Source organism: Vombatus ursinus, unplaced genomic scaffold (genome assembly GCF_900497805.2).
Source record: "Vombatus ursinus unplaced genomic scaffold, bare-nosed wombat genome assembly UNPS02014812.1, whole genome shotgun sequence".
In the NCBI taxonomy this organism is placed as follows: domain Eukaryota; kingdom Metazoa; phylum Chordata; class Mammalia; order Diprotodontia; family Vombatidae; genus Vombatus; species Vombatus ursinus.
Genome location: NW_020954590.1, coordinates 54,218,594 through 54,244,166, shown reverse-complemented (window position 1 = coordinate 54,244,166; position 25,573 = coordinate 54,218,594). Strand labels below are relative to the sequence as shown.

At 38.9% G+C, this 25,573-nt stretch overlaps 1 protein-coding gene across 5 annotated transcripts in view; it reads left to right on the top strand.

Moving 5' to 3' along the window:
• Nucleotides 1-17,906, top strand: part of LOC114053706 (zinc finger protein 521) — a 343,123-nt gene extending 325,217 nt beyond the window's left edge. For all 5 annotated transcript variants that reach the window (XM_027876836.1, XM_027876835.1, XM_027876832.1 and 2 more), the window contains one exon: nt 17,120-17,906. In XM_027876836.1, the coding sequence (XP_027732637.1) occupies nt 17,120-17,149 (30 nt within the window). In that variant the 3' untranslated portion in view covers nt 17,150-17,906. The remainder of the gene's footprint in view (nt 1-17,119) is intronic.
• The last annotated feature ends 7,667 nt before the right edge of the window (nt 17,907-25,573 follow it).

Here is a 25,573-nt window from a genome sequence, read left to right as displayed (position 1 = left end):
AGGGCTTTAAATTAGAATAAGTGCCACTTCTGTATGGCAGGTTCCTTTGAGGACTGATTAGAATCAGGCCTCCTGTTGCCTGCCCCTTTATACATGGCAACATGGCTGTGTGTACTTGTTTATAGCTTACCTTTGAATGTGCATGAGTATGCACCGCGGCAGGCTGCCTTGCCCTCTGCTAGTCAAGATTCTGCCTTTCTTCCAGGATCAAGTTAAATACTTCACTTTAAAGAGTTTTTTTAATTATGTTGCTTTATTGTAATGAATTAAAATTAACTTGGAGTAGCAAATTATATAAGAATGTGAGGGTTATAGATTAGTCTCACCATAGCTACAGCACATCTTTATTTGAGGAATGAAAGTGCTATCTTTCAGATGCCTCTGAGTCTCTTGGGATGGGGATGGGGTGTAAGGGGAACCAGTCTCTGTAAAGGGAGAAGATCACTGAACCACTCTCTCTACTTCAATGATCATGAGCTTTTTAATACTCTACTTGCCCAAAGAAATGAAAGAGTGAAGGGGATCTACCACAAAGACCAGAAGGGAAAGTCACCAGAGATACAGGTCAAAACCCAGCCTCATAAGGTTGAAATCAGGTCAGTGAAGAGAAGAGGAGAAGAAAGTGCAGGAGGGGTACATAGCTCTTTATGACCTAGGTAAAAAATGAGATTGGAGGAAAATTGTGGAGGTAGGGAGAAGGACAAGAGTATAGACTATATTGTCACACTTTTTGACGTGACAAGGTTCAATAAAGGACAAGAAGGACAGATAAACAAGGGCTAACTCAAGGAACTTTGCCTTCTGCTTCCTTTTCTTCTGTGTGTGTGGGAGCCCGATAATGAACAGGCAAGGTCAAGGTGAAAAAAGAAGTTTATCCAGGAAAAGAAAGAGAAACCCCTTTAGTCAAGGAGAAAACAGGCTCGAAAAGAACATTCTTTTGCCACATCTCCAAAATCAGCACTTGTGGTTTGATAGGGAGTGGCCAAATAAGAGCAGAAACGTAAGTTATTTACAGTTTGTTGGAGGCAGTTTCTTTGGGTTTAAAACAGAATCTGTCAGCAAGATTGCATTGTATTGGGTTAAAGACTAATCTGTGGAGAAATGTATCTCTGGAGGGGCAGAAGAATCAAGGTGCTGTCGATGTTATCCTCCTAGTGAACCTCCCAACAAAGTTTTTTGCCTGTAAAACCCATGCATGTATTTCTCCCTCTTGGGAGTACACATTTTCTCTTGTCAGGCAGAGAAGTCCATGAGCACATACACAGAGCTGTAGGCTCCTCCATTTGCACGCGTCTGAGCAGAGGATATATTGAATCTCAGGATTCCTTTTTGTTTACCTTCCCTAAAGTCAATGAACTTTTAGGCAGGTGCTTCATTGATGACTTATAACTTGTTTTACTAATTTCTAATGTGAGTTTTCTTCCCAGAGTGTAGGGCAGTGCTTCTGACAGAAAAAATACTAATATGGTACACTTCTTACACATTCTTAAGGAACCATTTTTCATGACCACCAGTAATTTTGTTTAAAGGAATCCTTGTCCACAGGACTATGGAAAACTGGAAGGAGTCTTTTTTTTTTCTTCCTTTAAAGGTTGCCCTTTGCATATAAATTACAACGCCTTGTGCTTTCCCCATTTTAATGGGATGACCTTTTGGATCCACTGGACAAGAGTTTAAACCCTAAGCCCACCGGTCAGTTTTTAAATCAATGTCTTCCATGCTCCAGAAGTTCAGTACTCTGACTTCATATTCAAAGGGCATGATAGATGTGCCTTAGGTATTGGAGGTCCGAGTATGTGTCTAAGTGACAGGCACACAAACACCCACCTGCCTAAAAAGCATGCATCTGGGAGTGGGACTTTTTTGGCTCATCTCAATAGCTAGACCCACTAATAGAGACCTGCAGGGATTCACAGTCTAAGAGAACTGGGAGGAACAGAAAATATGGAGCATTTTCAATAGGACATTCCTGACCAATTATCAATTTAAGCTTCCATTATTTGTCACTAATTACTACACGAGGCTGTTAAATATTTAGCAGGAGTTTGTTTAATTGGGTTTGACGATAGAGGAGACTGTCTGAACATGGCTGGAGCACCAGGAGTCAGTCAGTTCTGTGTACTCGGAGCTTGACAGAGAGGAAATTTGTATTCGCATAAGATGAACAAATTGCCTTGTCAGACAAGATTTTTTATTCTGTTCCTTGCACAGTTTTATTTATCTTTAAGGTATCTAAAATTTGAGCACGAAGAAGGGGGCACTACTCATGGATGTAAAATTGTAAGGAGGTCATTCTTAACCTTGTTTACAGATGTTCTAGTTTAGAAAGCACCAGTGTGATAAATTAAACATTACAGGGGGAAAAATTAAAGCATCACAACAACTGGCACATGAACACATCTGTGTGTAAAATGCTGACTTAATCCCTGAATATCTTATTAGATAGCATTTCCTATCAAAGCCTTCCCCTCTCCTCTATTCCTCTACTCTCCTATATTATTCATCTATGCAACTGGTTTAGAATCCAGCTCCTAGTTTGCCTTGTGCCCCTTTGGACAGGTTAGCTTTTGGGTTCTGTTGACTGGTCACTGAAAATGAACACTCGCAGATGTACAATAATTCATTTCGCTACTTTCGTTAAAACAAACAAAAAATGCCCCCATTAAATGTTTCTCTTTGAATGGGTTTCTAAATGGCAGCAAGTAGTCTTTTTTTTTCCTACTTAGAATATTATTTTAACCCAGTTTAATGGACTCTGGTGTTGCTAACAATTTTGTAAGCAGGGCGAGTACCACAAAATATGCCTGAAGCCAGAAATGTTAGCTGAGTCCTCAACTCATGTTGATGGAGAGAGTGAGAAGAAGGGAAACAAAAAAAGTGGTGAAGGAGCTCACCCCAACCTGACACCTGGTAGCTTCCTATCTTCCCTAATTATTCTTGCTAATTAGGTTTGAAGCTCTTGTTTCTTTGCTTCTGAAGAACTGCCAAGTGCTCTCAGTGTCCTCTAAATCCAGCACCCAGGAGCAAAGGCCTGATTGCCTTGCCCTAGTTACAGATCTGTAAATAGCACACTTCAAGACTAGGATAGTATGCAAAATGCTTCTCATACAGAGACAGGGCAGCATCTGCCTCAAAGTTTACTACTGCCTTTACTTATGTTACTAAAAGAAGTAAAACTATTACTACACTTAACACAGCCCTCTTTCCACTGTGACACTTTTACAGCATCTCCCCATTTTGCACATTTGCTTACTTTCTTAGCACAGTACAGATACTCTACCAACCGGCATTAATTAAATAATTAGTTATTGCGAAAGTGTCTGAATACTCATTTGCATAATCCATGAGCCAGTAAAGACCATCAGATTCTGTTGCTATTCATTACTGTGCTGACAACCATGGAAGGTTTTCCACAATTGTTGGTGTCATGGAAAGCTCTCCAGCTCAGGAGGCAATAGACCTGAATTTTCATCCAGGATTTGATACTACTTAGTTGTGTGACCTTGGGTGAGTAAGCATACCCCTCCAGACCTCAGTTTCCTCACCTCTAAAATGAGGAGATTGAACAAAATGATACCAAAGTTCCTCCCCAGCTCCACAGCAATTGTATGATTATTATAATTGTATTATTATTTTAACTTATTACTTAAAAATAAATTGTTGGCATTCCCAGGTGAAGCAGACAAGGAATTTTTCTATATCACTTCAGAGGATCATAGATCTACAGCTAGAAATGACCTTTGAGGTCATTTCATCATTGAAGAAACTGAGGCACAGAGAGATTTAATGACTTTTCTAGGTACACACAACTACTAAGTATCTGAGGAAGGATTTGAACTCTGTTTTGACTCCAAGTCTAGCATTAAATCCATTATGCCACTTACTTTCCTCAAAATACATGTTTATTTCCCTAAGTGAAACCTCAGTTTCCAGTTTAATATGTGATATTTTCACCCAAGTCTAAAATTTTAAGGTAATTCTGGCTTAGGTAAAAGACTGTTGGATTTTGGAATCAAGGACCTGGGTTTGAATTCGGGGTCTGCCACTTCTACCTGGGTGACCTTGGGCAAGGCTACCTCTCTGGGCCTCGATTTGTTCATCTGCAAATTGACAGAATTTAACTCTATGACTTCAGCGGTCCCTTGCAGTACTGTATATGCCTGTGATTCCACACTCCTCAATTCTACTTTTAATATATCAAATCTGGCTTATTAAAAAGTTGCCATTTTGTTATAAAATGAAAATGTTTGAGAGGATTAAACTAATCTACAGATGGGCATAAATCTAACTGCCCTTGTATTATATCCTTCCCAAAAATGCTCTATCCAAAAGGTTTTGCAGTAGTTCTCGGGGCCATGACTAAACACATCACCCCCATTCCCCCACCCCCCCCAAAAAAACCAACAAATAGTGGATCCAAAAATAACATGTAAGGGTATGGAGAAGGAATGCAGGCCATTCTGATATTGTTTCATTTCCTTAAAGATTGACTGACCAACCACTGTTGGTTTTAGTTATTTAGCACTCCTGTCTTTGGAGACTAAATCGACAACAGCTAATCAGCCATCCATGTAACATTTATTTAGTGCCTACTGTTTTCAAAATACTGTGGTAACTGTGAAGGAGGAGGAGGAGAAGAAAAAGAAGAAGGAGAAGAGGACAGAGTTTATGTTCTGGTAGAGCAGATGAGACTCATATAAAAGGGATGCTGTTGGCCGAGGCAGAACCTGAGTACAGTGGGTAGGGTACAAAGTGCTATATTAGTTCAGAAAAGTAAGGAAGCACTGATAGGATGGACTAGAAAATGTGTAAGAAGTAGGATCTAACTTGTACCTTGAAGGATGAGAATGAAACTGGTGAAAAGGAAGGAGAAAAGCAATCCAGGCAGAGGTATGGAGGTTGTAGACCACAGTGTGGAGATGGGGATGAGTGAATAGAAAACTTTGGTTAGCCTGTAGGGAACATAAAAGGGGAGTAATGAGAGATTGGGGTTAAAAGATATATTGGGGCCAAACACTGGAGGGCCATGAATGTCAGAACAATGTATCTTTTCACTACAATCCATATTCATTATGCTCATGTTCCCTTCCCAATTTAGGTTTGTTTGTTTGGTTTTATATCAGCTACATAATAAGTCAAATACACCAAACCCACACCCTAGCATCCCTTTGCCTATAGGTACAGCTTTTCAGCACCAATAAAGCCACTCATCTCAACTCCCCTGGCACCTCTCAAATCCAGTAGAACCCACCTGATCTCTAAACTTGGTTATTTTGTTCTCCTCATTTGGTCACATGACATAGTAGAAAGAGAGTCAACCTTATAGTCAGGAAAACATGGGTTCAAGTCTCACCTCAGATATATGCTGACTTTAACTCTGGGCAAGCCACTTAACTTCTACATGCTCTTGGCATCTCTCTAAGGCTAGAGGTTTCAATACAGGTATGATTCTGTGCTGCTAGAGGAAGTTTCCCCATCAGAAGTCACCTATGCCTATGAAATCACAGGTTTGATTTTTGGTATTTTTTCCTCACCCTACTATAAAACACCCTCCAAAACTCATGTCTAGAACTTGGAAATTAAGTGATGTCATTTTGGGTAACATTTGTAGAGGGAGCAAAGTTGGAACCTGCCTTAGTTGACTCTTTCCTGGACTAACTTACATAGGACTCAAATTCTCAATCGCTCAGGGTATCCACATCGTGGAAGGCATAGGCTCCCTTTGGGCTCTGAAATATAACCAGTTCCTCTGAACAGCAACTTTTACGTATATGATTTTACTTGGCTTAGACCCACGCCAGATGACCCAATAGGTCTTCTTTTCTAACCCTGTTATCTAGGTAATTTAAAATGGATCTTAAGGGAACAGAATTTTGTTTTCCAGTGAGGCTTATTAGAATGTGGAATAGTTTCCCAGGGGAGGTGACAGAAGGGCTGCTGCCAGTCATTTAAAACTGGGCTGGAGAGTAGACTTCAAGGAACAATTCTGTACTAGCAGGGAGACAGACTGGATAATCTAATAGTCTTTTTCTGTCCTTAATTTCTTGTATTGTTTGATAATTTTTTTTTCTGGTGATTCCTTTTCACCCTTCACTTGAATGTGTATCATCCGACAGATATTTTGAGATGTCAGCTCAAGCCCATGTGAACTGTTAAATGTCAAAAGAAAATGTATCAGTGTCTCCCCTAAATTCATGGTAATGACATTACTACATGAAAAAATAAGAAGGGAATTCTGTCAGTGCAAACATGATCATAAATGCAACATTTTTGGCTTTAAAGACAGTGGCAAAAGAATTCAATGGCAAGATGAGTTTCTAAAATGTCATTGCAGTGTCAAAACAGAAGAATAGAACCTCTTCCTGCTAAATCTCTGGTTAAGTGGAAGTTTCCAGGCAACTTCCCTGCCTCTCAAAAATCGTCCTCATCCAGGTGCTTTTGATATTCCAAGAGCACATCAGATAACTGTGTCACATTTGTCTCTTCAGGAATCTTTTCCCTGATAACATCCATCTATGTATCTCAATTGAATACACATCTAAGTTTCTAATACAATATGGCAGCACCATTGAGAGTGAGTAGAGAGCCCTCAATGGATCTATAGAACAGAGTGGACTCTCCCAAGATTCCATAGTCTTGTGCTACATATGCCATAGTTTCTAGAGATTAGAGGTTGAAGAGTATCCAAGTGGTATTCAGCCATTGCTCTCACATTTGTAGATTGTTTTTTCAATACCATTGAATGTTATTTTCACAACATCCCTAAGTGGTAATGCCAGAGCCTGGAACAATTCACCTTTAACTAACCCAAAGTGGTGAGTAGTTTTGAGATTCTGTGGGCTTTGAAAACCAATAAATGATTTCACTGAAATCCCAACAACCTTATTAAAGTTTTTAAAGGCCACACTTGATTTCATGACAATTTCTTCCCCAACTCAGGAAAAACTTTGTGTCCTGTCACCATTAGCTGCAGACAGTTAGAAAACTATTATGCTAGGAAAGAAGTTTGGAATAAAAGGGGTAGGGGGTGGAGATATAGAAAATCTTGATTAGAAAGTATAATTTAATAGAACATGTATTGAACTAAATGTATTGATTAATGCAGAAGATATAGTACTTATATTGATTCAAACCAGAGATTTAGTACTAAAAGCTGTAAGCCAAAAAAGCTGTTGCAGATTGCTACAAAAGTCAGTTTAATGCTGTCCTTGAGAATGCCTTCACAAAGAAATTCTTCTAATGTTTGAGAACTAGGTAGAATGCGGTATATGTCAGTTTGATCCCGGAGGGTTTTATTTTGTACTCTAATAGCTGTTACGAGCCTACATTATATCCAAGGAGTAATTTTCCTTAGGGGTGCCCAGCTCGCTTTGTGTCAATATTCTAGCATTTTAAGTCACGTACAGTATATGCTTCTGGGAACAGTGCAGGAGCCAGCCAGACTCATAATGGTCTGCATTCATTAATAAAGGCAGAAGCTTCTGTCCCTCCATTGCCCACTACAGGGATGCCTCCCTGGCCTTCCGGGACCCGTACAGACACATTTAAAGAAAGCTTTATTTTGAGTGGGCAGGAGATGAAATGCAGGACTTGCAGGCATTTCCTAAGTCAGCTATATGCCCGAGCACAGGGGTGACCTTAATGGGTCAAAGAAGAATGCAGGTCAAAAGACTTATTATCCAGCCTGTTGGAAACCAATTGCTTTTGTTTAAAAAAAAAAAAAAAAGCAGTGGTGCTTAAAGGTTGATGGTAATGTAGAATCCTGTTTTACAGCTTGCCGACTGTGTGTGCACTGTAATATGCTTTTAGAAAAATAAAAGCATAAAGATTATCCATAATGTTTACAGATCCTACACAAATGATAATACAGAGTGTAACATAATGAGTTAATCAGTGATGATTGATTACTGATGTTTGTGTTCTTCAACTCAAGAAAAAATAACATGCTGCTGGGGTGCTGTCACCATCTGTTGAAAGGAGCATCCACATTTAATCTAGGTATTTCTTTATTTGTTCCCTCATTGCATTGTTTCAGAGGTACAATTGCCTTCTATTTCATCTGGTTTAAGAACATCTGATTCGAATTGAATGCAACTACACCTTGAATCGGAGCACTAATGGGATAGTGAATTAGTGGGTTGCTTATTTGGAGTAGTTTCATTCATTTATTTTTTTATAAATCATGCTGCTTATTTTTGCTTTGCTTTAAAAGGGTATCTGTTTTGTTTTGGGGGTTTTTTGTCTATAAATGCACAGAGGTCACACCCTCTCCCTTACCTACCACCAAATGAGTACCATCTCAAACCAAAAAGCCTTTTTAGAACTTAACCTTCAAAGGCTACTTTTTAAAATATTAATATAATGAATATAATATTAATGTAGTTACTATTATTTGAGCCATAACTAGGATAGGCTAACTAGAGCCTTGCCCCAGGGCATCAAAATTTAGAGAGAGTAAAAATATAACATGTGAACTCCTTCAATTGCTAGAAGCCACAGTAGTAACTGATTCTCCCTTCCACACAACTGAATTAATGGTGTTTTTTCCCCCAATGGTGTGTGTGCGTGTGTGTGTGTGTGTGTGTGTGTGTGTACGTGCGCACGTGCAGATCTGTGATTTAATCAATGTAAGGAATTCTGGCCAATGAAAACACATCGATCAATGAACATATGCACCTACTCTGAAATTTGTAGGCTTAGAGGATTACTTGGGTGTTAGAAGTTAAGTACTTTATCTAGAGCACCACAGTCAATATGTGTTCAAGTCAGAACTTGAATTCAGGTCTTCTTGACTCTGGGGCCAGCTTTCTATCTACTAAACCACATTACCTCTCAGTAATTATTTAATTACTTCTTGTATGATTTCCATACTAGGAGTTACAAAGATGATATAAGGTAGTTTTGTGTGTCCTGGCCTTCAGGATACTTAACCCAGATAAGGCTTTGTTTTATGCTACTGGCCTGAGATGCATTTTATTCAGGTGACAAAATGTCTAGATATTGTTCTGTCTGTTATTTTTCCTTGCCATTTTGTGGACAGGATGCCAATCTAGACAAGACACTAACCCATATCAGGAGCCTTCTAAGGGGCAATCTAAGAACATAGTGTTAGAGGAGATAAGAGTCTAACTAAGCTTGTCAACCCTTAGAAGTTGTATTACCCAGACTTCTGCATCCATGCAATGCTGGCTGGGTTTGGGAGATCCAAGGCTTAAAATAGTACAACATACTATAGCAAATTCCACATATAGGTTGTATGAAAGTAGAAGCACCAGAGTGGACATTTACAGTAGAAAGATGGGCTACTTTGTTCATATTTCAAAAATTCATGCAAACATGTATGTGTATTCTGGTTTGCGTTTTAAGTAGAAATAAACAATTTCACTGTTAGATGTGGTCAGATTTCAGAAAGAGTCTGAATTAGTCATCTGTTGCAGTGCCAAGTATGAAAGAGAAATTTGAGCTTCATTAAAAAAACACCTGGATCTCATGTTGAAAATGAAATACATTGTGATACAAAGAATGTTTTGTGCTCCTCAGCTGTCTTTAGCTTTTTTGAGCTGAACTTCACACTTAACAGCAAAAACAATAAAGCAGATTCTTCCAAATGGGGTGTTAGCACCTTTATAGGAGAAAGTGTTTTTGAAACTTTCTGCCATTAAAACATAATCTTTAAATGGATCTTCTTTTGAAGGTGAGTTGTGGGTTTGATTCTTTTTTAGCACCCCCTCCCCACACCTTGAAAAACAACTGTTCATAACTGGGATTAATGGTTTGCAATTTTCAGTTACTTAGACATGGGGTCTCTAGTGGATGGCTTTTTGCCACATTGAATATGGCTCTCTGTGGGATTACAGAAGATCTCCTCTTCCTACTTCCTTTTCTATGCTAACCCCCCCCCATCTCTGTCGATGTTACACTGATGTACTTCTCGATTATGTAAAACATTCTTTCCCTTCATTGGAACAGACTTTTTTTTTTTCCTCTCTCTCTCTCTCTCCTAACCTGTCATTGCATTAAAGTGCTTTGGGGACTGTGAATAGCTGTGTAAAATTGGTGAGATTACCCACTGCTTTGTTCTGTAGCAACCAATGTGGTGGTTTCCTCAGAACCCGAAGAGCCAAAAATCACTAAACTGAGAAGGCTGCTCTTTGATGGCCTGTCCAGAGTTATTCTACTTTCTCTACTAGGCACATATGCCTCCAACATCTTTGGAATGATTGGTGGTAGTGAGATGAGTATAGTAGCTAGAGCAAGTGAAACCCATGTTTTTTCTCTTCCCTCCTCCCTTCCTATGTCCCATCCCCACTCCTACTCCCTATGTTTCTGACCTCACCTGTTTCCTTCTTTTATCTTTATCATCCATTTCTTTGGAATTATCTGTTTTTGTGATGCCAAGTTGGAGGCTGATACCAAGCTTCTTTTTGCGCCTCCACATAGTGTAGAAATGACCTTCAAAACCCAGAAATTCCCATGAGACATAGATATATAACTAGAAAGGACATCAAAGGTCTTCTAATCCAGCCTCCTCCTTCTAATCGGTATAGAAATTGAGGCCTGGAGGGTTGAGTGACTTGCTGGAGGTCACACAGTTAATAAGTAGCAGAGCCAAGATTCAAATATGGATCCATGAACTCCTAATCTAGTACTGTTGTCACTTTGCCCAGTGCCTGAAAGATTTTCCATGGGTCACTGCACTAAGACTGGACATGACATTGCATTGAGAGTGGGGAACGTAGCCATACTTTAACTCCCATTTTGAAGGAACTTTTCAGGTCTGACTTTTTATCTACCCTCTTTTCTCACTGACATCTCTCCAAATGATTAAATAATTTGCATGTTTAATCAGTACTTAAGTTTCTTCTACTTGCTTTATGGGATAGATGTGGTGGCAATATGGAAGGATATACATGGAAACCATGTGTGTATATCTCTGTTCCAGCATGGCTATTCATTAATTTTATTTTATAATGTCAACTTCCTCATGTTAAGGAGTGCTTATGTTTTAGTTGTTTATGAAAGCTTGAGTTATTTATTGAGAAGGTGGTTCTCTCACATTGCATCATCCATATCACAACATCTAGCTCACAGGCATTCATTAACAAACCGGCCTATCTCTACATCACTATGAAAACTTTGACTCCTTATTAGAGTAGTAATCTGTGATTAACATACTGAAGTATGTGATTGTTACTAGAGTAAGATTGGATCTAGACCCTAATCTCTCCGTATCATGGTATAACTCAATCATATCAGATATATGATTCTACTTTTGTTCAGTTGTTTTTCAGTTGTATCTGACTCTTCCTGACCCCATTTGGGGTTTCCTTGGCAGAGATACTGGAGTGGTTTGCCATTTCCTTTTCCAGCTCTTTTTACAGATGAGGAGACTGAGACAAATAGGGTTAAGTGACTTCCCCAGGGTCACACAGTTAGTAAGTGTCTGAGGCTGGATTAAACTCAGGAAGATGAGTCTTCTCTGACTCTAAGACCAGCACTTTATTCATTGCACCATTTGGCTGGATGATTCCACTATTAAGCATTAATTCAGAGATGAATTTTAATTCCAACTCTTCTCCTTACTGCATATGTGGTCTAGGAAAAGTAACTTCCCTATCACTGGGCCTCAGTTTCCTTATCTGTAAAATTAGGTTGACTAGATAGTTTCTAAGTTTATTTCTGACTCAAAACTCTATGACCTTTTGACCTAAGCATTAGCTCTGGTTAACCAATATGAGCAATTCCTCTTCTATAATTTTAAAGGATTTGTGATGCAATAGGGAGGATACTGACTGAAGTTAGAAGACCTGGGATCAAATCTTGCCTCTGACGCTTACTTTCTGTGTGATCTTGAGCAAAATCACTTAGCACTTCTGGGCCTCAGTTTCCTCAACTGTAAATTATGGAATTGGACAATATGACCACTGTGATATCTTTCTGCCCTAGACCTGCAATCCTATGAAATGATTGCATATTAAAAAATCTGGAGAAGAATGCCTGCAATTTTCTTCTTAACCCCTAGAGTACTATTAAATTTGAAGTATCCTTCAAAGGCATGAGAACATTGTAATATTCAAAAAGCCGTACGTTAAAACATATTCCTTTTCACTCTGAATGTGGAACTGACATAAAATCTGTCCCTTTCACTGTGGAGAAATACCTTTTTCCATAATATATTATTTCTCTTGTTCAGTCATTTCAGTCGTATCTGACTATTCAGGACCCCGTTTGGGATTTTCTTGGCAAAGATACTGGAGTGGTTTGCCATTTCCTTCTCTTGCTCATTTTACAGATGATGAAACTAAGGCGAACAGGGTGAAATGACTTGCCCAGGGTCACAGCTAGTATGTGTCTGAGGCCAGATTTGAACTCAGAAAGACTCTAGGCCTGGCACTCACTGCACTACCTAGCTTCCCCCATTACTCTAGGTATTGAGTCCCAATTCTTTCACACTGATTTTCTATGTGTTTGTATTTTTTTTTTTTATCTTAAAATCCCTCTGTCGGATCAGAAGATTATAGATTTAGAGTTGGAGAGTATCTTAGACCGTTCTGTTCCAACCGATAAATTTTACGTATAACAAAATTGAGTGGCTTGGCCACATGTTAGTAAGGGACAGGGCTGGGATTTGAAGCCAAGTCTCCTAATTCCAAATCTAGTCTTCTTTCCAATTTACCATGCTTGTCTCCCTGAAGGATTCAATTCAGTCTCATTCCCTCTAACAGGAATTTATTTAGTGCCTAGTGTGTCCCAGGAGCCATGCTGGCTACTAGAGATACAAATGCAATAACAAAATATATTCTGCCATCAAGGAGCTTATTGTCTAGTAGAGGAAGAAAATATCACAAAAGTTATGCCTCTGTATTTTGAGGTATAGCCCAGTTTTTAGAACCTGCCCAAGTAAAATATTATTAAAAATCTGATTATTTCACAAGAATGAGTTCTCAAGAATTCATTGGTTTTAGAGGGATAATGATTAAGCATTTAAGGATTAAATACCCTTGGGTATTATTGTTGTTTTTTTTTTAACTTGTTTGTTTTTACATGTGAGTGGAAAGAATAGTTCATGTTTAGCAAGTATTTCTTAAATACTGTTGTGTGCAAAACATCATGCTAGCTGCTATAGTAGATAAAGGGATTCAATAAATCATGAGCTCTGCCTTCAGGGAACTTACAATCTAGTTCGGAAATCCCTTTGAATAACTACAATATGAATAAATAACTACAATATGAAATTATACTTAAGTACATAAGACCTCAAATAGTTGATATTATTAGAGTAGAGATGGAGAGAGAAAGGAGCACATTTTGGCACAGGGAGCAGTGTGAGTAAAGGCCCAGAGAAGAAGAATATTGTATGAGTAGTCCAGTTTACCTCTATCATATTGCACATTGAGGGGAGTAGTCTGAGATAAGGTTGGAAAGGAAGAGTGATACCAAATTATGGAGAGCCTTGATTAAAAGGTCAAGAAATTTCAACTTTACCTTGTAGGCAGTAGGGAGCCATGCGTAAGGAATCTCAAAGTGTTCTAAAGGATGAATTGGAAGGAAGAAAGAATAGAGGCAATAAGACTGGGGAAGGGGTGATTAAAATAGTGGCAGGTGATGGTGAGTGACTGGACAGGCTACAGGCTATCAGTGCTGGCATTAGAGAAAAGATAACAGAATCAAAAGAGATTGTAGAGAGAAGTGAAGAGGGAAATAGAAAAATAAAATGGTAACACCAGAATCTTCAACATGGGTAATAACATGGTTAATGATGTCACTAACAGAAGCAAGGAAGTCAAGCTGGGAAGTTGGTTTTGAAAGAAAGACCTTCAGTAGTCTTTTTGAAGGACCATTGATTAAGGGGCATGTTTGGGCATCTAGGAGGCCATGTGGTGTTGGAGAAAGAGAACTACATGTAGAATTGGAGAACCTGGTTTTAGTTCTGGATCAGTTACTACCTGCCCACATTTCTTCATCTGCAAAATGGTGGTGGTATCAAACAATCCTTTCTAGTTTTTGGCCCAGTGATCACATGAATGTTGTAGCTTAAAAATCACATACTCCCATGGCACAGCAAGTGTGACAAGGTTGATTTTGTTGTTCTGTGTTTTTCTATATCTAATTCACTATCCAGTGGCTCACCTTGCTTTCTAAACCCTGGTCCCTATTACCTGATCATTGTGTCTGAGGGTTATGAGAATGGTAAGAACTATTATCTTAACTGTCTCCATCAGACTCCAGAATATTCTCAGTATAAATCCTCCTGAGTGTAGAGGGGGAAGCATTTCCTTCTTTTCTCTCTGCTTTACCCTTATCACTCCCTCCCTTATATTATATTTATCTGTGGACCTATAGTATGGCCTCAGTAGAATGTAATCCCCTGGAAATCAGGAATTTGTTTTTGTTGTTATGTGCACAATGCTTTACATATTACAGGTACTTAAGAAGTGTTTAATTGAATTGAACCACTCCCTAACCTGGTAGAAGATAAGAATTATTAGTGGGAAATCTCTGTCTTAAGAACTATACAGTCCAGGGCCCAGAGCTATATTTTATCATTTAAGCACCTCTCAGTTGTAAAAGAGAGGCTAGTTATTCCTCTTCTTCCCCAACCTTTTCATTCAGTCAAATTACATAATTAGTCAATATTTATTAAATTGCTACCAAGGGCAGCTAGATGATGCAATGGATAGAACACCAGGCCTAGAGTCAGGAAGATCTGAATTTAAATCCAGCCTCACACACTTACTAGCTGTATGACTCTGGGCAAGTCACTTCAACCCTGTTTGCCTCAGTTTCCTCATCTGTAAAATGAGTTGGAAAAGGAAATGGCAAACCACTCCAGTGTCTTTGCGGAGAAAACCCAAATGGGGTCTTGAAAAGTCAGAAACGACTGAAATGACCCAACAACAATAACAAAGTGCCTGGTACTGAATTTAGCTTGTAGAAATAAATATTTAGAACCCATGTGGCCCTAGCTCTAAGTAAGCTTACTCTTTTCAATCCATGGTCCACTCAGCTGCCAAAGGGATTTTCCTAAAGCACAGATCTATCCATGTCAACCCCTACTTAGTAAACTCCAGTGACTCCCCCTCACCCCCAGTATCAAAGTCCTCTGTCTGGCAGTTAAAGCTCTTCACCACCTGGCCCCTTCTTAGCTCTCCCAGGCCCCTTCGCCGCTAGTGTCTTCTCTCAGATTACCTCCCAACTACTCTGTATGTATCCTGTATTCCATGTTGTCTCCCCATTAGATATGAGCTCCTTGAGAGCAGGGACAGTGTTTGATTCTTTTTGTACTCCTAGTGCTTAGCACAGTGCGTGGCATATGAAGTAACAGCTTAATCAATGATTGTTGACTGCCAAATACAGACACTGTACTATAGGAGAGAAAAGCATATAATCAACAGAAATCATAATATGTCATATTTTTATAGCAGTTCAAGAAAAAAGAGCAATTTCCTCACAATAACCTTGTGAGGTAGATAGTCCAAGAATTGTTTTCTCTATTTTACAAACAGGGAAAGCTAAGGCTCATAGAGGGTAAATTCTTTTTTAAGATCACACAGCTAGTCTTTGGTTTCTGATTCTGATACCACTGGTCTTTCCATTATACCATGCTTATGTTTCCCTATACATAACATACACAACTGCAGACAGGTTTTAAGGGGAAAGATGGGCCATTTGAGATTGGGTTCACAGGACAGACAATGAATGAGGGGGTGGGGATGGCAGGGAAAGATAGGAAACATTTCCTAGAGGAGGTGGTGCTTGAGCTGTGATTTAAAACAAAAGTAGATAGGGGAAATTTAAATTGCATAGGATATTCAGGATGCTCTTAAATAATAGTGTTAATGTATTTAGAGCATAGGAGGCAGCTAGGTGGCTCAGAGGATAGAGTACTGGGCCTGGAGTCAGGAAGACCTGAGTTCAAATTCAGCCTCAGGCACTTACTAGTTCTGTAACCTTGGACAAGTCATTTAACATCTATTTACCTTAATCCCCTGGGAAAAGCAATGGCAAACCACTCAGGTATCCTTGCCAAGGAAACCATGAAGGGTCACAAAGAGTCAGACACAACTTAACAACTGAAAATAACATTTAGAACATGGAGGTATAAAGTACTTCAAAGGTCATTTAACCCAACCTCATCATTTGATAGATGAAAAAACTGAGTCCTGTGGAAATGAAGTGCCTTGCCCAAAGTGATATAAATAAATATATTTAGCAGAGATGGATTTGAACCCAGGTCTTTAGACTCCAAAGCCAGTGTTCTTTCTGTAGTACCATGCTGTCTCTACATCAAGCAGATTTAAAAAAATAAATTAATTAATTAATGGAAATGGTCACAATTCAGGAACACGATAGTCAGTTTCCCATTTGCACAAAATGAATGCATTTCCTAGTGTCTGGACAAGTCACCTACCTTTTTAAAGTACCTACTGTATACAAGGTAAAAGGCTGCTTGTTATGGTATGCTATTGTGGCTAAAGGGAGTTCCAGCCTTGAAGTCAAGAGGAACATGCTCACGGGCCTCTTATGGCACATACTAACTTAACTGGGTGACCTTGAGCACATTACTTCATCTCTCAAATCCTGCAGAAAATTGTCTCAAATTCAAAGTAATAGAGCAGGACATTTTGCATTACTGGAAGGAGTCCTTCTACTCTGTTCCCTCTCTCCCCTCCAACCCACCTCCCTACATTAGTGAAATCACAGGTAAAGAAGGAAAGAAACAACAAATCCAAAATCTATTTGTAAAATGGGTCAGTGAGGTGGTCCACTGGATAAAGCTGGTCTTGGAGTTAGAAAAACCCAAGTTCAGATATGGATTCATACATTTTCTAACAGTGTGACCCTGGACAAGTCACTTAACCTCTGATTTCCTCAGTTTCCTCATCTACAAAATGGGGGGTGATAATAGCCTCTACCTCCAAGGGAGGTTGTAAAGATCAAATAAAATAATCATTGTAAAGCACCTAGCACAGTGCTTGACACATAGTAGGCGCCATATAAATATTGGCTATTATTATCTTTATTATTATTACAGAATAGATTTTTTCTTATATTAAAGTAAAATAATGTATACTTTTTTCTCTCTAATTTTCTCTCTCTCTCTCTTTTCTTTTTCCAGAATCATACGATGACCCAACACAGCAGTTAGTGCAAGGCCCGTCTCTTGAGGACAATTTCTTTTGTGGCACAAAAAGGGAACATGTTTTACTCTTTGCACGAAACCTTCATTGTTAATGTATATTATTCAGAAACCTTGTATTGTACCATAAGACTTGTATTATCAAAACTGTTGGATGTTCATGTGTTTGAACTTTTGAGTACCAGATAGACTTGTATATAAAGTGTTGCACATGTATTATGTTGTCTGATACTAAAATGGTCTTATAAAGACGAGTGGACTTGGGCCCTATTCAAGCAAGATTTGAAAAAAAATGCAAGCAAAAAGGCTTAAGTGAAAGTGTTGCTTTCAAGGAAGAGGAATCAAAAACAACTGAGTTTCTACATCAGAGCTATGTTTGGGCTTCCTTTTCTGTATACTTAAGTCTGGAATCTCTCTCTTTTTGGTATTTCAACCATTGAACCCAAGACTATTTTTTATTGCTGAAGATTCTTGCAAACCGTGAAGAGACTTTCTCACAGAGCAGAAACCCACAACTGAATAAGGCCCATATATATATATATATATATATTTGTAAGCCTTGCGATATGACAGATAGCATTATCATATATGCAATAGTTGTTATGTAGATTGTCAAAGAAACTTTTTTTTTTCCTGGATACCATTTGAAGCTTTGAATGTTCAGAATTTTCCTTAATGATTTCACACAGCCAAATTCTTGAATCAGTTGAACTAACCTGTATGTTACTGTTATTAATGTTTACTCTGCGGTCTGAACCTGGAGATTACTGGAATTGTTTTCCAAGAGGAAATAAATTCAGTTTACCATTATGTATGAGTGTATCTGTGTTTTCTTTTTCCCCCAGTTACTCTACTATTAAAAACCTAATTGGTTGCACCCTTGGATAGGAAACCTGCTCTTGAGAGACTATCTCAGGCACTGCTCTGCTGCTGTACATTATAACCTCAATCATTTTTAACCTTCTCCCACGGGGCCAAATTCAACTGGGAGCATTTCCATCATGTTACATAGGATAAGAATCAGACCCAATATACTTCAGCTCATCGAGATCCTAACAGGTCACATTGCACTTGAAAATTCTGACATCACAGATGGATGAGATGGCTGTTTTCTGCATAATTTGCAGCCCAATTCATGTCATGCTGTGCAAATCTGAACTCAAAGTAGATCGCTGCAATTTGAGAGGCAGTTTGGCTCATGTGTATTTAAGGAGCAGCCCTGTTCATACGATAGACAAAGAACAGAAAGGGGAGTCAGATGGTTAGGAGTTCTAGGCCCGACACTGGCTGCCAATGTGATCTTGTCCAAGTGGCTTTGCCTCCTAGTCTCGGTTCACTCAGCCATAATCCAGGACGATGACAGGGGCAGTATGTTCATGAATCATTTTTTCCCCCATTGATGCTACTCTGGGAAAATGGTTAATAACATGAATAGGATAACATGGTCAGAGTTTAGCTGAAAGGAAACACAGGACAATTGCAAGGTGTGTGTATGTGTAGTCCACATTGGTTGGAACAACCTTGTTTTCCCTTTCGACCTAATCCTGGAGAACAGTTAAAAGACAATGTTAAAAAGCAGCTCTCGTTCAGAATACATTTAACCCTGCCCCCCTCCAACTCCCTTCTGAGGACTCTGGCCCCAGTTATTCTGTGGCATTATCATCACAGTGCTGTAGGAAGGAAAGCAGATGCCCATGTGCCAGTCTCTGCATTAAGCACTTTACAAGTATTATCTCATTTGATCCTCACAACAACCCTATGAGGTTAACTACTATTTTACAGATGAGGAAATTGAAGCAGACAGATGTTAAGTGACTTGCCCAGGGTCACATGGCTAGTAAGTGTCTGAGGCTGGTTTTGAACCCAGATCTTCTTGAGTTTTTACCCAGTGCTCTATCCACTGGGCTACCTTGCTGCCTTGAAAGACCCTGTATGGAGGATCAGAACACTTAGCTTGAAAATTCTAATTCTGTCACTCAGTAGCCATGTGACTTCAGAGAAGTTGATTCACCACTCCAAACCTCAATTTCCTTATTTGAAAAATGAGAATACTAAGTCCTGTACTTGTACCCTGAGCTTGGTGGTGGAGAAAGCACCACCTAAGCTGCCAAGTCTTCAGTAAATTTGATTTGTTATGATTTTGCTTCTCCATTAACACCCAATGAATATTACAAAACCGTTTGAAATAAGCATGCATAAATTCTCATAGCACCTTACAAGCTATTGTTTCACTTAGCCACTGGTGGAGCTGCCATTCTTTCTTGGTAATCAGTATTGACTAGAAAGAAAACTAGTTTTGGAGTCAAAGAACATGCATGAGTTCAAATCCCTGCTCTGCCACTTACTAAGTGAGTGATCTTGGATAAGTCATTTTTCCCTCTAATTTCATCTGAAAAACAAGGAAGTTGGACTTGGTGGTCTTTATGGCCTATACCAACCCTGTCAAATGATGATGAAATATGGGTTACCAGTGACCTCAAGGATAAATTGACTGCAGCCTCAAGTCAGTTGAATAATTTAAATATTAATAGCCAGCTATATCATAGGCATATTACTTAGCTTTCAAAACTAAAGTTTGAACCCAGTTTTAAATCTATTCAGGAAACAACTATTTCATAGTGATTAAAGTATATATAACTGTGAGTGGTTTCACCAATCTGTCTCATATATATGCATACGTAGATTTAGCTTTTTAAAGCTAGTGAAACTTACATCTATACATTCCACAATGGATTGTCAGCATGCTATTTAATTAAAAAGCTTTTTCACTGGCAACATAAATAATGAAGCATGCTGAGAATATGCTGCAAGTGCATTCATAATTAAAATACTCAGCTATATTTAAAAAAATTAAAATCTCTGATCTATTCAAGATTTTGCATTTAAAATGAATAGCCACACTCCATCATGATTTTTTTTAAAGCTTTAAAACTTATGATTACTAATGAGTGGGTTGGATTTTACAGAAAGGACATAAGCCTCTCCGCATCCTCTGTAAAAGCAAGTGGTGGTGGATAGGTCTTGAGTTACCTTTGACAGCATCTCTTTACAAACAGAGGAATATGACTGCCAAGTAAACCCTAGGAAGTTAGAATGATGAGGAAGTCCCATAGCCTTATGTTTGTAACAGTTGGGGTGGGAGAAAGTCACGAGACTCAACATAGAGCTATTGCAACATGCTAACAGATCAGATCCATCTCTGATCACAGAAAAAAGACTCCAGGATTCTGGCACTTTTAGACTCCCACAATAGGCAATGTGGAACAATTGATAAGAGAGGGTGGCCCTGAAGCCAGAAGGAGCTGTGTTCAAGTCCTGATTCTGTATGACCCTGGACAAGTCAGCTAACTGTCCAGAAGGCATCTAGCCTACCTCATTGTTAGAGTGGATTTCCTCATTTGGACCATTCACAGCCAGGCCCTTTCCTATTCCTTTCCCTTGGAAAGTTAAAATTGAAAGGGACTTTGAAGTTCACCCATTTCCATCCTTTTATTTAACAGATAAGGAATCTGAGACCCAAACAAGTGAGTTAGTGTGGCCCAGGGTCCTAGTGTTATAATAGTTATCTCATTTCTGTAAGTCCTTTGAGGTTTGCAAAGTTCTTTCTCTCCTCCAACTCAGTACAATGGGTTATTCAAGTATTTTTAGACTTCATCGAGGCCCAGAGCAGTGGAAGGATACGGTCAGGGCTAAAGAGTAAGCAACAGGGCAGGGACTTAAGCAGCACCTCCTGTCTCCCAGTCTAGCCTTCTTTCCATCTCACCACTGTCTATTCCCCATGTGTTGCCAGTTCTCTGCTAAATATGATAAATATCTTTGGGGCAAGGGATTTCTCACCCTTTAGGATCCTGTTTTCTATGGGTGATTAACCTGATCATCTCTGGAGTATTTTCATTTGTCTCTGTAGTCCCATTTGGGTAGGGCACTCTTGAATCTCCAAGAAGGAAAACGAATTCAGAAAGCTGGATACTGTCACAGAACGTCTGGCTCTCCATTTACCCCGAGTTCTAAAGGCCAGGTCCTCCTACCATCTATCTCATGGACAGGGAGGGAGCATGCATGGAAGGTAATGAGAACTCCACTCATGTGAGGGAGAGGGATGATTTAGAGTAAAGCGGCCCAGCATGGGTTGCTGGCAGAGCCCCTGCCTGCCACCCAGGCCCACTTTGGCACCTCCCTCCTGGGCCTCTATCTCAGAGGGATGAGGAGTAGCCACAGCTATCTCAGCCAGATTCCACAGTAATGAAGTCAGCTGTCATCTCCTTGGGAGGACAAGACACACAGCCCCTTTATTTCCAAGCAGGTGTTGCAGCACATTAAAGGTTGAATTCCATCTTGTGCTCAATCCTGAGTGAGCCAGTTTGCAGGCAAACACAGTTCCTTCTGCAAAGAGGGAAACTTGGCAATGGTGGAGGCTGAGTATTTAAATGGCAATCAGCTTCTGGCTCATATCAATTAATTCCTTCATGGACTTTTGCCTAAGTATAGCATCTTGAATTCCCAGCTGTGGAGTATATGAAAAACGGCCCAAACAATATACACACAATCTGTGGGAGTGCATTCCATGGGGCTGCTGGGGAGGGGATTCTCTTCCAGCGTTACCACCTGGGTGCTAGTCATAGTTGATCTACCATGTTACCTACAGAAGAAGACTTAGTCACCTTCACCGGTTCTCTAATCTTCTGTGACACTCCTGGAAAATTCATGAGCAGTTTGGCAGCATGCTTTAGACACATTGAGTGGATCCGTGGTATACACACATAGGCCAAATTTCAGCTTGTCAAAGATCAGAGGCAGTGTGGCCTAGTGGATAGAATGCTGGACTGGGAAAGAGACAGAGCTGGTTTCAGATTCTGTCTCAGATATGACTAGTTATGTATTCCCGACAATTTAATAAATCTCTCAGATCCTCATTTTCTTCATCTGTAAAATGAATATTTAGGGGAAACCAAATGGTATAGTGGAGACAGGGCAGGCCCTGGAGTCAGGAGGACCTGAGTCAAATCTAGCCTCAGATACTTACTAGCTGTGTGACCCTAAGCAAATCACTTAACCCCTATTTCTTCAGTTCCTCATCTATTAAAAAATAAAGAAAACTGGCAAGCCACTTCAGTATCTTTGCCAAGAAAACCCCAAATGGAGTCATGAAGGTTGGACATGACTGAAACAACTCAACAACAACAAAATCAAGGTTGATGGCTTCTAAGGTCTCTTTTAACTCGATCAAAATCTATCATTCTAAGATTCCTGCCTTCTTGAAAACCTCCCAGCTTCCACATTGGTTTCTGAGTATCCCAAAGACAAGTTGGCCATGTAACCTTAAGACTCGATGAGTGCTAGAAAATGAGAAAAGCATTTTACTATCCCCATGGGATCTAGGGTTACCTTGAAAGCAATATGGAACTTTCTTCCTATCCCTTCAGAATTTCCCATTTGTAGACAAGCATTTCTTGCTACACAGAAGCTGTATTTACATAGCTTCAAGCAAAGAGGGAGATCTGGAAATTGGTCAGTATATCTAATCAATACAGATAAACTGAATAACAGGTAAAAATATCCACTTTGAGGCCTGGATGACCTTATAACTCATGATTTGATTTTGCTCTCTATACTTGTTGAATTAACATTGTCTAATCTCCCCCTAAACTTAGAGCTGGATAAATTCACTCTATGTCAATTAAAGAAAAAAAAACATTTGTTAAATGCTTACAAGGTGAAAGGCGCTGAGTTAGACGCTGAGGATTCATGACAAAATGAAAAACAGTCCTTACCTCAAGGAGTTTACATTCTCCAGGAAAAATTCAAGTCACCCAACGTGAGTTCCCTCATCCTCCCTTCTCTTCACCTCAAAATATCTCTTCTTTCCTTTTATCTTTCTCTCCTGTCACAGAGGAAAAGTTACTCTCTTTCTTTCAATGGTGAAGCCATTACCCTGTTCCTTTTCTCATTTTCTACCAACTCCTTTATTATCCTAAGTATTCGAAGAGCGTGGGCCTGGTGTACCAGATTTCCATGGTTTGGATCAAGCATTACCATGGGCCCTTGGTAATGCTGGCCCCAGGATAGTCCCAGCACACCTGGCCCATGCTCTATAAATGCCTAGACCCAGCAGTTTTAGTCTTTCACTTTCAAGTGGCTTTTTCCTTAAGAACTTTAACAGCCAAAGACTTCCCCTTCCCCTGAACAATTCTTACGTTGATTCTGTTGCCCTTTAAACTGTTTTGTTTTTCTCTATTTGTTGTACACCGAATTTTTCAAAACCATTGCTTCAGTTTCCTCACTACCCACTCATTCCCTCAGAAATTTTTAGTGCAACCTGAGCCTGACCAAGAATCCTCTCCAAAATATCACTGCAATAGTTCAATTTTACAGCCATTTATTAAGCACCTATTATGTATAGAGCAAGGCACTAATAGATGGAAATTGAATCTCTGCTCAAAAGTTTTTAGGAATGGGGAAACCATTCAGAACTCTTTAATAGCCTAGAACTAGTTAGGAACGTCCATCCTTCTCCTTTCTGCCTCTCCAAATTCTGCCTGTCCTTCAAGGCCAAGTGCAAGTCCTATCTTTTTAGAAAGACTGTTTCTCAATCTTGTCCAGGCTAGAAATACATCAGCTACTTGCTGCTTAATTTCTTCTGTTGATTGACTGGGAGCTTTTGTCTGTTCAATTTTCAACCTGGGTCAGTATTTCTTTCCTTTGATAGCCTGGTGGTGTACTCTCCCCTCTCCACTGCATTGTTAGGATTCACCATATTGGCAGAGAATTTAGTATGGATTATTGCAGTTTAGCTGAAGTACTAATTTCTTAATGAAGTCTTTCCTGGTCACTGCAGCCCATTCTGAGCTCACCCTACACTAAGTTCCTACTATATTTGTCAGTTCATTTCATTTGCATGTGTGTATGTATGTATGTGTATATGTATATACACACATACATATGCATACACACATACATACAGTTGATTCTTGCATTTGCAGTTGGTCTGTTGTAGAGACTTGCTACAAATGATCAAATACTTCACTATTGCTCCTAGGGAATTACAGGGTTAGGTTCCTGCAAATCTCTGCTCACAACATTTACTTTAGCATTTTCTGGAGCAGCCTTAAGTACAGATCGGTGAATTTCTTCTTCCTTTTTCTGGATGTATGGCACTGTTGATTCATTAACATTGAACTCACAGCCAACAGCACTATAACTCATGCCTGAACAAAGCTTATCTAACGCATGTATTTTCTCCATAAAGTACATCACGGCATTCTTAGGCTTAGGAACACTAGACGGCACGTCAGCACTATACTTGGGGGCCATTTTAAACATCAAAATCACCAACAAAAAGCACAAAAATGTGAAAAACATGGCACAAAATAGATTGTGGAAAAGGACTCTTGTTTATACTATTACAGCTGAAACAAGAAGCTTTGCCTCACTCAACCTCAGCTGGGAATATGCACACATCAAGGGACTCAAATTTTTCCCTGCTCTGCACATGTTCGCAAATGACCATAAAAGTGCCTGAGTATTGATTTTAGGGTTACAAATAAATTTTAGTGAGTAGATGAATTTGCAAATACAGAATCCACAAATGATGAAGATTAACTGTTTATACAGATATATACATGTGTTTATATATATACATATATGTATATGCAGATACATATATAAAACTATAAATAAGTACATATATATTTATACAAACATGTAAATGTATGAATATATACTTATATATGTATACACATATAAACATATATTTAGAAGGGAAATATTTTACTAGTTTATTTTATACATTTTTTTTTACAAAATATTTGCTAACATAAAGTAGTACAAAATACAAAGCTAACTAATTCTTTAGAATCTTGTTCACTATAAATAAATGAAAGCAAATCTAGCAAGAAAAAATGTCATTTTTTTGTATATGTGTATGTGTATATGTCTGTATATGAAATGAACTGGCATATAAATATATTTATAGTTATATAACAGGTCTTATTATATATGTTGTATATATACATATACATATATATGAAATAAGCTGGTAGATGTAGTGTATATATATAATATACATACACAAATTTGTGTGTATATATACATATATACATAATATACATATACAAATTTGTGTGTATATATACATATATACACATATATATGTATATATACACACATGTGTGTGTAAATGTGTGTATCTGTTAATAATGGGTAACAAAGTCCTCAAGGATGGAAGCTATTTGTTATGTTTCTTTATATTTCCCAGATCACCTAGCATCAATAGCTTTTGACTAAATATTTGTTAATCTGCAAATCTCTTCATTCCCATTGCCCATCAGCCCTAATCTAGAACCCATCACCTCACCTCATAGTGTGATTCCTAAAATAGTGTCCAAGTTGCTAATCCTGCCTGCCCATTGGAAGTTCTTGAACAAGACATGATGA